Source organism: Anastrepha ludens, chromosome 2 (genome assembly GCF_028408465.1).
Source record: "Anastrepha ludens isolate Willacy chromosome 2, idAnaLude1.1, whole genome shotgun sequence".
Taxonomy (NCBI): Eukaryota; Metazoa; Arthropoda; class Insecta; order Diptera; family Tephritidae; genus Anastrepha; species Anastrepha ludens.
The window spans coordinates 181,340,791-181,353,153 of record NC_071498.1 but is presented as its reverse complement, the minus strand read 5'-3'; the positions used below and the strand labels follow the sequence as shown (position 1 = coordinate 181,353,153).

General features: G+C 41.0%; 1 protein-coding gene across 1 annotated transcript; it reads left to right on the top strand.

Annotated features, from left to right (window-relative positions):
* The first annotated feature begins 6,022 nt into the window (after nucleotides 1–6,022).
* LOC128855992 (opsin Rh2) lies at nucleotides 6,023–9,346 on the top strand. Its single transcript, XM_054091304.1, has 5 exons — nucleotides 6,023–6,248; nucleotides 6,367–6,430; nucleotides 7,995–8,485; nucleotides 8,562–8,987; nucleotides 9,061–9,346. Exons 1-5 carry the CDS (start codon nucleotides 6,229–6,231, stop codon nucleotides 9,188–9,190), a joined length of 1,131 nt encoding a protein of 376 aa, XP_053947279.1. The 5' UTR covers nucleotides 6,023–6,228; the 3' UTR covers nucleotides 9,191–9,346.
* Nucleotides 9,347–12,363: the final 3,017 nt, after the last annotated feature.

The window sequence follows — 12,363 nt, the reverse complement described above, 5'->3', positions numbered from 1 at the left end:
AAACAATACTGTGAGTCTCATTAGTCACAATTTAAAAAGTGTAGCTCCATATTAAGTTTTGATTTGAAAATCTCTCGTGAGTTAGAGAATATATACAACATGCAAGCGGTTCACTGCGACTAAAATTGGTCTTGTGATAAGGTAAATGGAACATATTGCCGAGTCTAGGGTTACGAGTGGGACAATTAAAAAGTATTAGCTCCAGCAAGACGTGACATTTGATATGGTTCGTTACTAAGTCCCTTATAAACATTATCGGTAAAATTTTTCTCCGCATTTCTGAAGTTGGCAAGGCTAACAAAAGACATCTAATTTTATATGTTAAGTGAATGAATAGCAAATCTAGTGAAATGTTTTTGAACCTTCTCAATTCTTAAAGACGAACCCATATAGAATTGATCCCAAATAATGCTGCAATATTCGAGGTTTGATCTCACAAGAGAAAATAACAAATTCCTCAGCGTAGACTTGGCAATCATAAAGTCTGTATGTTTAGAAAACGATATTTTTGATGCAAATATGACCCCCAAGTCTTTCTTTTCATACACTTTTTTGAGGATGGTAATGCCCAACTTGTAATCGAAATCAGTCGTAACTTTGCGTCTACTGAATGACATGTGCTGGCATTTACCTGCATTAAGAGGTAAGGGGTTATCATCACACCAAACTTCCAATCTTGTTAAGTCTTCTTGAAGTCTTATGCAGTCAGTTATCTCCTTTATCCGACTGTAAATCTGCATACATCAGGCAACGTGATGTCTCGAAAACCTCTTGAATGTCATTAACAAACATTAAGAACAATAGTGGCCCAAGATGGCTACCTTGAGGTACACCTGAGGTAACTTTGATGGCATCAGATTTTATTTTATTTGTACGAACGAATTGAGTTCTATCTGTTAGATAAGATGCAAGCCACTTGAGTAAGCTACGATGAAGACCAATTGAACCCAGCTTTTTAAGTGGGATTCTATAGCTGACTCTATCGAACGCTTTCGAAAAATCAGTGAATATGGCATCGCATTGTTGGCCTGTTTCAAATTGGTTTAAGACAAAATTTGCAAATAATCCTAAATTCGTAACAGTAATCTTAAGGGGATATAACAGAGCCGTGCTGATTAGGCGATATGAGATCTGAAATTTGAAAGAGAATCAAATCATGAACCAGCTTTTCAAAGAGTTAAGGTATGCAAGAGATTTTGCAGATAGGGCGATAATTTTGGACTTCCGACTTGCTTCCAAACTTATGCATCGGTATGATAAACGATTTTTTCCAATTAGAGATTAAATATAGTTAGTTATAAATAGAAGAAGGCACAATAATAGAACATTCTCTGTACTTACAAAAGTTTTTAAGTGGATAATTTTTCCTACAGTACATGGTCCGGCACTCGAAGTCTAAAACTACTTTTATTCAATTCAAAGTAAAAAATTTGTGAAAATAAAACAAAATTAAGAATCTATTTACTTTTAAGCGATATGGCCGCCGTTTGCCTTGACTATGGCCTTGAGATGGTCCAGAAACTAATCGCAAGATGGCCGAATGTGACTTGCAGGTATTTTAACCCACTCGCGGATAATGGCTTTTTCATTTTTTCAGCGCCCCGAGACTGGTGAATCTTTTAGTTTGGACCTTGCTCTTCAAAACGGCTAAAAGAGAATAATCAATAGGATTCGCGTCTTGCGAATTTATGAGCCATTGTGTGGACGTTATGAAGTTCGACACGCTGCTTTTCAGCCATTCTTGGTTCACTCGAGCTTTGTGAGACAATGCCGAGTCCTGCTGAAACGTCCTTGATCTTCCACCGAAATGTTTGTCTGTCCACGGCTTCAAAGCCACCTCCAGAATACTTTCCCGATGATATTTCGCATTTACCTTGACGCCAGGCTCGATGAAAATGATTGAAGAGCGCCCATCTGCGGTTACAGCGGCCCAAATCATTTCCTGTGGCGGGTGCTGCCTCCTGGAGGCCAATAGACGACTCAAATTCTTGTATGAACGGTCGGTTAAATAAACTCTATCGGCTTGGGAGTTTACGAATTGCCCAATTTGAAAAATTTTCTCGTCAAAAAACACAATGTGCGGAAATTGACCGTAGCGTAATTTTGATCTAGAAAGTTATTTTACTTCAATTCGTGGCACTCACACATCGAGCGTCGTCTTGACACCTTATCCCACTGGCTCCAAGTAGTAACACCAAACACAAACTGTCAATGGAGTGCGTGACCCATTGATAGGACTAAATACATCTAGCCAAACACACTCAGAACTTCTCGTTTCACCGAATATTTTAGTAATAATTCCAGTTGATTTTCTTCATTCCAACATCCATCTTATATGGCTCTCGGCAACAAATTGTTGCTCTTACCTGCATCATCGAATGGCATCGGCATATTCTGCACATATTTTTATCTCATATTTGCCTCAAGGTTACTACAACCTTCTCGAGCAGCTGTAACTACCAAGCGAACAGCAAAGCGGTCATGCGTCAGTCTGCGCAAATAATAATTTAGTCACCCCTCCAGTTATCACTACAACTTTGCAAAGATACTTCAAATGACTTTACACTGTTAACACGTTTGCTTAATGTCCCTCTTTTCATCCTTTCCATCCAAGCAGTTTAAATATTCTTTATGCATAGTTTTCGTACGAACTACACAATTTTCCCCACTTTCTCCTCGCTCAAGTGCAGGGAGTGACTTCTGCAGCTCGTTAAGCATTCCTTTGTAGCGAGCATTTCATACGATGTGCATACACATTTACATAATGTAATCTATGTACAAGGATGCGTGCTTGCGTTCGCCTATGTGTATGTCGCATGTGTTGCATGCGGCAAGAAGATATTTAATCCTTGCAACATTTTAACAGGCATTTTCGTGGTGACGTTCATTGCATCATGACCTTTATGCTGCACTCACACACACACGCACACATGCCAACTTAACGGGAGATACTGCATGTGAGTGCGTGCCTTGCATTGGCTGTACGAGCCCTGGTATCGGAATAAATTCCCTTTATTTTTATTTCCTCTTCTCCGAAAATCTTTGAAAATATTCATATGCAAATATTTTTACGAGTTGATTGGAAAATCTGTGGCTTGCAATTTATGCTAGTGGAATTGATAAAAACCTTCAATATATCGTTTAAATACGTCAACAATCATTTTTTTATTCGCTATTCAGAATATTGGGAGGCAAAATTGTAGCAAAAAATTCATAATGGCATTTAGTTTTTCTGTTTTTTTTTATTTTCCGGTATCACTTGTGATTGAGAACGTCAATATCAGCGTAAATTGTTGAGCCCGAGATTTCGGGGCTTGCCTTTTCTTAAAGGAAATACAAATTTTAAATTACAATTCGCTGAAAATTGTATATCTAATATAAAAAAAACTTGGCTATTGCTTCGCGTATGCGCGGAGTGAGCGGCAAACTGAAAAAGCAGGCAGCCAATTGGTTTCAAAGCCAATTAGAAAAAATTCGAAAAATTTCCCCAAAAGCGCCATAGGTGGCGCTGTGGCCGAAATATCTCTAAAACCATACCTAGGAAGGTTTGTAAAAGTTCTTTCAAAAGATGTGGGTAGAAAATAGATGGAAGCCAGGGTTAAGTCAAAAACTTCTTTCCTCGATTTTGTTTCAAAATTCGGCTCTGAAGCTAAATCCAAGGCACTAAATTTATTTTCTAAAATAAAGTCTAATAATGACTCATCTCTGTCATTAATGTCGGTACTCCCCCACAATTTGTTGGGAGCATTTGCATCGCAGGAAACAACCAGTTGCTTTATGAGTTTAGCTGATTCCTTAATAAGCCCCGCCAAACGGGCGTCCTCATGTGCACCATCAGCCAAGCGGACAGAAAGGTTCGCAGACGAGAGCCTAGAATGGTGCAGGTTTATTTGGATCAATTTCATTTAAATCTGTCCGCTTTGCCTCCACCATGGTGACATCAGCGTCTTTTTCAGCGATCTCCTCACCCTCGGTTTCGTCAGCGAGAAGATCGTATTGATCGAACAACGGCCCCACACCGGTAGGCCTCTCTGAATCGGTCGAATGCTGACCGCTGGGTAACCGTTCTTCGTCACCGCTGTTCGAGTTAGCTTAATCGCACTCTTCACTAAATTCTAGAACTTTCTCGTCACTTCGGTAAATCCAAATGGTTGCATCGACGATCCCAAATCGGACTTTCCAACTTTTTTCGCCAGTAAGACGAGTGTTTCGGCATTGAGAAGCAACAACATTTGCTGGCTTCTCACTTCTACTGTCTCCTTAATCATCTCCACCTTCCAATTATGTGTTGGCAGGTCACCGTTGCGTGATCTAAAGATCTGTTCTAGTTTTTCCGGATCCACCGGCTTGCCCGGAATCCAAACTCGAGCTCTTGATATGCTTGGAATCTATTCCTTGCTGACAGCTTTGAGTTTGGCTCCCGGTCAAACCTCAGCGACTTTACTTATGGCCAACCTGTAAAGCTGAGCTGACCTATTGTCCTCACAAGCGATGAGTTTCACCTTACCTTAGTACCAGCCGTTATCGTGGTAGAGTGGAGGCGGTCCGAGGTTTTTCTCTAGAACCTGGAGGTAGACTTCAAAAATAGCTCCCTCAGCCTACCTCCATTTCTCTTTGGGAACAGTCCCTTCTTCCTTCGCTCTGTCAACGATGGCCAATACCTCACCGCCATCCTTTACTACTACGCTAAACAGCGGGTACTTATGGCCACCTGTTTTTCGTTTTTTGGTGACCCTTTCCCCTGTGGGATGAGTCGATCTTTGTCTTTTTGAAGTCGTATCCACCGGTTTTCCTAAGCTGGCAATCACCCACTTTACCCATTCAATAGACCTGGCCTTAGAATAGACCCTTCTTTTCGTAATAGACCTATATTTGTAACCAGTTTTTGAGCTGCCTTTTCTCTAAACGGCCGACTGCCGGTTAAACCTTAAACCGTCTTCGGACTAGTGTTGGGGTGGAATGGAGTCCACTTGCGCTAGGCGAAATCGACCCAACAACATCCGCCGTAAAACGATTGGAAGTCGATTTTCTCTATTCCTTCTCTCTCCCCACTGCCTCCTGTACTATTCGTACTGAGATCAACCCTATCGCTGGAGCCCCCTCATCCTCCTGTCACTGAAGTGTAATAATATGAATTCCATTACGATCTGGATGAAAGAAAAAAAGTCCTGGTTTAGTAGAGGGAAATTGTAACAAATTTACTTCCAAGAATGGATAAAAAGGGGATAGGGGACCCTTCTTAAATCAATTTTCATATTTAGGCCTACATTAAAATGCATCCATCATGCGTGGGTGTAGCAAAAAAACTATATTTCATACTTTTCATACCGAACTTACCTCTAAAGCAAGAAAGATCCAATTTCCTTATCAGCGAGTGATACTCATAAATTCTTATTCCAGCCGTTAGGTTGGCTCTAAAAGTAATAAGATTTGACTTATTTAAAGGCTAATTGCATTTTAGTGATTATTTGAAACTATTTTCAAGATCGAAGTAGAAGAAAAAGAGAAAAAAGAAAATCGGAAATCGGAAATAACAAATGAATAATAAAGCATTAAAAATTGTTTTCTAAGTATGAAGAATTTCTTCTTTTCTTGAGCAACACAAAAATGCAAACAAACATTAATACACTGCCACCAAAAAGGCATACGAATACACTTTGCTCTGCACTGTCTGCCACTGAGTTGTCGTATTTCTGTCACAATTGTACATTCATGGGCTGCAAATTGACAGTTACACTAACTAACTGAGCATATTTTTACCAACTTCCACTACTGCCACGGCATTTAAATTCAACCCCAGCCACCCTCCAAAGCGCACTTTTGGCGCCAGTTTGGCGGTTACCACTCGTTGCATATTCAACCTTTGGTTTCAAATGCAAATTTTCGTAATATTATTTTTATGCAAATTTATAAGCGTTTTGCGCTTTGTACTACACTACACTAATCCAATTAGTGATGAAAATGAAATTTGCTAATAAAAAGCGTGGCAACATCCGTCCGTTGGTAGCATCAATTCATCATCGCAGCAGTACACACCTAGAGCTAAGGGGCTGAAAGTGAGGTGGAGTTGAAAAATGTACTGCTAATTTAATAGCGATTTTGGACAAAATATTGTGTGGTGCATCGCTTGCTATGAAAAAAGTTCAAAACTAAATACGAGTAGTACCCGAGCTCTAATGTAATTTGCAGAAAATTGGATATTCATGTGAAACTAGTTCGTGCCAACTAATGGAATCGACAATGGACAGGTACATAAACAAGTAGGAAAAAATGTTAGTTGCATGCACTGCAATATTCGCCGGATAAAGGCAATGAAACACTGATGAAATTGTGGTAACGTGGTTTTCGTTTTTGCTTTTTGTTTAGGTCATCTCCGTTCCGATTCCCACATTTTGCTGCACAGCGGAGTAATGCCAGTGTTTTGGATAAGGTAAGTGGGGTACGAAGGGTGCTCAGGATACAGTGTTAAAAGCGAAAAAATGGGTGGTTTTTAAGCATATACAATAGAACTATCGACAGGAACATCAGGGTAGTAGAGATATCAATTTGCGGTTATAAAACTTAGAGAGTTAGGCATGCCGAATTTAAAGGGTGGTTAAGTTTCAAGGGCCTGTGTTGATTTTAAATAAAATACAATTTTTTTAGAAACTATTGTAATTTCTCTTTATTATGATAATATTGGTATAGCTCAATTACGTATGGAACAAAATATTGACCAAATGGCCGCCGCGGCACTCCTCCATCCGAGGGTCCAAATTTTTGATTCCGCTGAGGCATAATTGAGGTTCTATGCCGTTAATGTACCGAATTATCTCATCCTTTAGCTCTTGAATTGTTGCTGGCTTATCGACGTACACCTTTTCTTTCAAATAACTCCAAAGAAAGAAGTCCAACGGTGTCAAATCAAATGATCTTGGCGGCAAATTGACATCGCCGCGACGTGAGATTATTCGGCCATCAAATTTTTCGCGCAAAAGAGCCATCGTTTCGTTGGCTGTGTGGTAAGTGGCACACACATCCACACATCGTCCACATCCATATCTTCCAATTTGGGCCATAAAAAGTACATTATCATCTCACGACAGCGAACATTATTCACAGTAACTTCCGGACCGGCCTTAATTTGGAAAAAATACGGTCCAATGATGCCGCCGGCCCATAAACCGCACCAAACAGTCATTCTTTGTAGGTGCATTAGTTTTTCGGCAATCACTCTTGGATTATCATTCGCCCAAATGCGGCAATTCTGCTTATTGACGAATCCACTGAGGTGAAAATGAGCCTCATCACTGAAGATGATTTTCTTCGAAAATTGGTCATTCACTGTTGCAATTTCCTGCCACCATCCTGACCATTGACGACGCTTGAAATGGTCAAGAGGCTTTAGTTCTTGAGTCAATTGCACCTTGTAAGCGTGTAAATGCTAGTCTTTATACATAATGTTCATCAACGATGAGTGTGAGAGGTGCAATTGTTGGGCACGACGACGAGTTGAAATGGACGGCTCTTCAACCACCCTATCGCGAACAGCAGCAATATTTTCTGCAGTACGAGCTGTACGAGCATGCACTGGTGTTTTCACATCTCCTACAGACCCGGTTTGCTCAAACTTTTGCACAAATTTTCCGATTGTACGCACATTTGGACGATTAAATTGACCGAAAAAAATCACGAAGTGCGGGATGTGCATTTTGATTTGAACGCCCGTTTTCATAATAAGCCTGAATAACTTTAACGCATTGCTCGATTATGTATCTTTCCATAGTTCAAATTGAGCTGGTTTGTAGTTGAAAAATGTCGAATCAAATGCAGAAAAACACTTGATCTTTAGGTGTGGTTTACATTCAACATCGGCTCTTGGAATTTAACCACCCTTTATAAGGATTAAAATTGGTATTGTAATCAAATGAAGTATTGTTGTTATTGCAGTGATGTTGTTTAAATATAGACTTTATGCTGAATTTCATTCTAAATATCGTTCATTACGCCGGCAGGTAACCCCCGACATGGCCAACCTCATCAACCCATACTGGAGTAAGTTTCCCCCAATGGACTCAACAATGAGTCAAATATTGGGTATTTTCACACTGATTCTCCTACTCATCTCGTCCTGTGGCAATGGCGTTGTGGTTTACATATTTGGCGGTACTAAATCGCTGCGCACCCCCGCCAACCTCCTCGTGCTAAATTTAGCGTTTTCCGACTTCTGCATGATGGTGTCGCAAGCGCCCGTTATGATCATCAACTTTTACTACGAGACTTGGATACTGGGACCGTTGTGGTGTGACATTTATGCCATATGCGGCTCTATGTTTGGTTGTGTGTCCATTTGGTCGATGTGTATGATTGCGCTGGATCGTTACAATGTAATAGTAAAGGGTGTGTCTGGTCGGCCAATGACGGTTAAATTAGCGCTCGTGAAAATCATTGGCATTTGGGCATTCGCAACATTTTGGACACTGGCACCCCTACTGGGTTGGAGCAGGTTAATACTTAAATATCCGAGATATGCTTTTGAGTTTATGCAAATTTATTATTTATTTTTCATCATATATTCACAGATATGTGCCCGAAGGCAATTTAACAGCCTGCAGCATTGACTACATGACGCGCGACTGGAATCCGCGCTCCTATCTACTCACCTACTCGCTGCTTGTCTACTTCACGCCTCTCTTCCTCATTTGCTACTCCTACTGGTTTATTATTGCTGCTGTAGCAGCTCATGAAAAGGCAATGCGCGAACAGGCGAAAAAAATGAATGTTAAGTCGTTGCGCTCCTCGGAGGATTGCGACAAGAGCGCCGAGGCAAAATTGGCTAAAGTCGCACTGACCACAATCTCCTTGTGGTTTTTGGCATGGACACCTTATTTAATCATTTGCTATTGTGGCCTGTTCGAGGTGGACGGCCTAACGCCGTTGAATACCATTTGGGGTGCGACATTCGCCAAAACGAGCGCTGTTTATAATCCAATTGTGTATGGGATCAGGTGAGTTGCTCTGCCTAAGTACTCAAATGGCGGTAAGTGACAGTAATTTGTGTTAATGTTACTGTAATTACAGTCATCCTAAATACCGTTTGGTGCTAAAAGAGAAATGTCCGTGTTGTGTTTTTGGCTCAACGGAACAACCCAAGCCGGACGCGCCAGTATCGGAAGGTCAATGCACGACAGAGGCTGAGTCAAACACTTAGCGAGGAGAGATGAATAAATAATTTATTTTAATTTGTTCCTGCTTTATAATTCCTGGACGTTTTAGAAGTTAAATGTAAAAAAATGAAAATTAAAAAATTGAAATGTAAGCGAGACTATTCAATAAAAAATACAATACAAAGCAGATGAGCTAATAAATTAGCCACAAAATTTGAAAAAATGTATCTATGTTTCTACTTAGGGCATGAGCAAATTTCGTACCAAGCTTGCAACCCTCTTCTGCAAGTATTTAGCGGCCTGTTCCGCTTTAAGGCTCTGAGCGAGCTCGCAATGGAAGACTGTCACACATGGACATTCAGCTATCTTAGACATCTATACGGATATGCCCAGTGATTGCGATTATCACCCTCCTATTCTCCGAAAGGAATTTCTGAGTAGAACTCCCGTCTAGACTGGAATGGTCTGAAGAAAAGACTCCAAATTAGGATCTTAATAGGGGTTCCCACAGGGTATTGTCTCATAGGAAATTACGCAAGGAGATTAAGCGTTTACATTCATGATTTCTATAGGAATGAGGGAGAGTTGGAAACAATTCAACACGTATTTTGCTCATGTCCGGCTATAAACAGAGACAGGAACCGATATTTTAGACTCTACTTCTTAATGGATATAGATAGTCTATATACTTTAGGTATCAACCACCTTTTACGCTCTGTCCAAAGCTCAGAATGGAAGGGGAAATGTGGCCCAACCTCTGCGGCTCACAACAGACCCATTTCGTGGTCTAATTGGCGCCCTTGTTGCGGCTGCCAAACCTACCTACCTAACCATACAGTAAACCTACTAATTCTGAACTACCTACCTTGCAGTCTAACCTTATACAGGGTGGTCCGTCTAGCATTTGAAATTTGAACTTTCAATTTTGTGGTGTGATGTCATACAGAGGAAAAATAGAGAAGGAAAAAGAATAGAAAATTCGAAAATGGGGGGAAGGAAGAAGAAAGATGATGGCCAAGCGGTGACAATTTACATTGACCACTTCAATCTGTAAGTAAGTTACGTCTGAGCCTGCTTTATCTGCAGGTGTAGCAAAAACGTGATAGCCGATGTCTGAATCTTATCCCGACGAGAGCAGAGCAGCTGAGGGAAGGTGCTGAGATGATTCCCCACAGTGCTCCAGAAAACTTCTGTAAGAAGTACTTGAAGTAATCCCGGGTCTCACTGCATGAACACCTAACGGACAACGCCTGGTAAGGAGACCCACCAAATTTGAGAGCTGCAGCTTTATTAGCCTCAGAAGTTTCTTCGAGTGCCTTTAATCTATCCGGGGACAGAAGGATCTCGTGACTTTGCACGCTGCGTACTAACCCGCGCTCACTGAACTGACACGAGGCCCATCTTTCCATGAGCAGACTACTAGTTCTCACTCATTTTACGGGAAAACCGAAATCAGGCATTCCCCGACTAATTTCGAACACACAAACAATGAGCCCAAAGCCCTAGTGTCTTTAGGCGAGAAATCCCAAGTTTTGCCGATAGCACATCTGCATCCATAGAAGGAGGCTGTTGCCGTCCTGTTCCTCTCCTCAAAGTTGGGCTTCCACATAAGCCTTCTGTCAAGGATAAGTCCCAGGTACTTCACCTGTCCGTGAGTACCAATGGAGCGCCCGCTTTTGAGGGTAGATGAGTTCTAAGTATATTATATTTGCTCGTAAATAAGACCAGCTCAGTTTTCAGAGGATTTACCGAGAGACCGCAACTTACGACACATTTCACAACTAGATTAAGATAACCTTACTTCAATTTTATCAGAGTATATAAAAATTTTCACGTAGGCAACTAGTCCCTCCTCTCCAGCTCCTCTAGCAAGCCATTAAGAACGACAATCCGGTGTAATGGCATGAGAACACCGTCTTACAGAGGGTCTCTGCTCACCTTCCGGTGGAGAGAAGCGCCAGCCACATTAGTAATTCTAGTGTTTCTTCACTGCTGGTTATCCAATTGTCATTCTCATTTATGAGGTAGCTAGGGTTGTTAGGACTTGGTCATACTACTTTCCGGAATCTACTGATCTCCGAAACACTTTCTATCTGTTGACAGAAGTCTCTCCAAGACGCCGTTTTTGCTGTCCTTATGGCATACTTAAATCTACGCTGGCATTCTTTTTCTATCCCACGAGTTGGTTCTCCTCTCTTCGTTATACATAGTTCTGCATTCCCTTCTAAGGTTTGCTATATCAGTGGACCACCATGGAGGTTTCGGTTTCCCTCTTCTCGTTATCTGAGGAATTATTAGGAATACACAGAGAATTTAACTGAGGTAAAAAGTTCTGACCATTTTCCACTAGATGTCTTTAGCGAGCCATGTTTAGCAATGCATGTTTACGAGGGATGATAAGATGTGCGGTAATTAAGTTCCAAGAACTAAAGCCCAAGTCATGTTATACCTTTTTAACGTATTTCTGTAAATCCTGGGCCTCCACTCGAGTTTTCGTCGAGATTTGTAGTCAATCGCGCTAATTTGTGAGAATTTTAGTGATTCGCATTACAAGCAACACGTTTTGATCCAATTTTTAGTTAAATCTTGCTAAGAGCACTCTGAAACTTTCACTGGAGATGGGACCTAAATAACAGAGCATGCTTTCGAGCGTTCTTAAGCAGTGGGGTACAAAGGGTATGTAGCGACCAACGAAAATGTGGCAATATCTATTATTTAATTTTTCAATATCTGCCACATAATTCGTCAGGAACATATTCCGGCCGAACAGAAAGGGACTGACAAGTTCTGTGTTGACATCCTGAAGCAGTTGCGGGCATGCATTTTTTGTGCTTGTTTATTTTTCAAGAGTTTTTTGGCGTAAAACGGCATTTCAGTGTTGCCGCACGCTCTCTATATCCCATTATTGCTCCGTACAATGTTTTCTCATTAGCCAAGATGAAGTCGCAGCTCAGGGAGTTCACTATAGCAGCGTACAGCAGAAGCGCTAAGGAAAGTCGTATGGCAGAAATGCAATCCATTTATGGAACAGCATCAAGATGCACACCACAAATAGGAAGAGCAGTTTGGCCAAGTACCCAATCAAGGCCAAATATGTATCTATATATACAATTAGGAGGGTCCGTAATTTATGAAGGTCGATAGCAAATTTTTGCACGTAATTTCATTTGCTTGTATAATATTTTATTGGCAAATTCCCTGAACCTAACTGGCACAC

Bases quoted from the DNA above. Each gene is read 5' to 3' on its own strand.
- LOC128855992 (XM_054091304.1), top strand. From the start codon at position 6,229: ATGGAATCGACAATGGACAG. The intron at 6,431-7,994 runs GTAAGTGGGGTA...TTACGCCGGCAG, and splicing joins ATGCCAGTGTTTTGGATAAG to GTAACCCCCGACATGGCCAA. The intron at 8,486-8,561 runs GTTAATACTTAA...ATATATTCACAG, and splicing joins CCCCTACTGGGTTGGAGCAG to ATATGTGCCCGAAGGCAATT.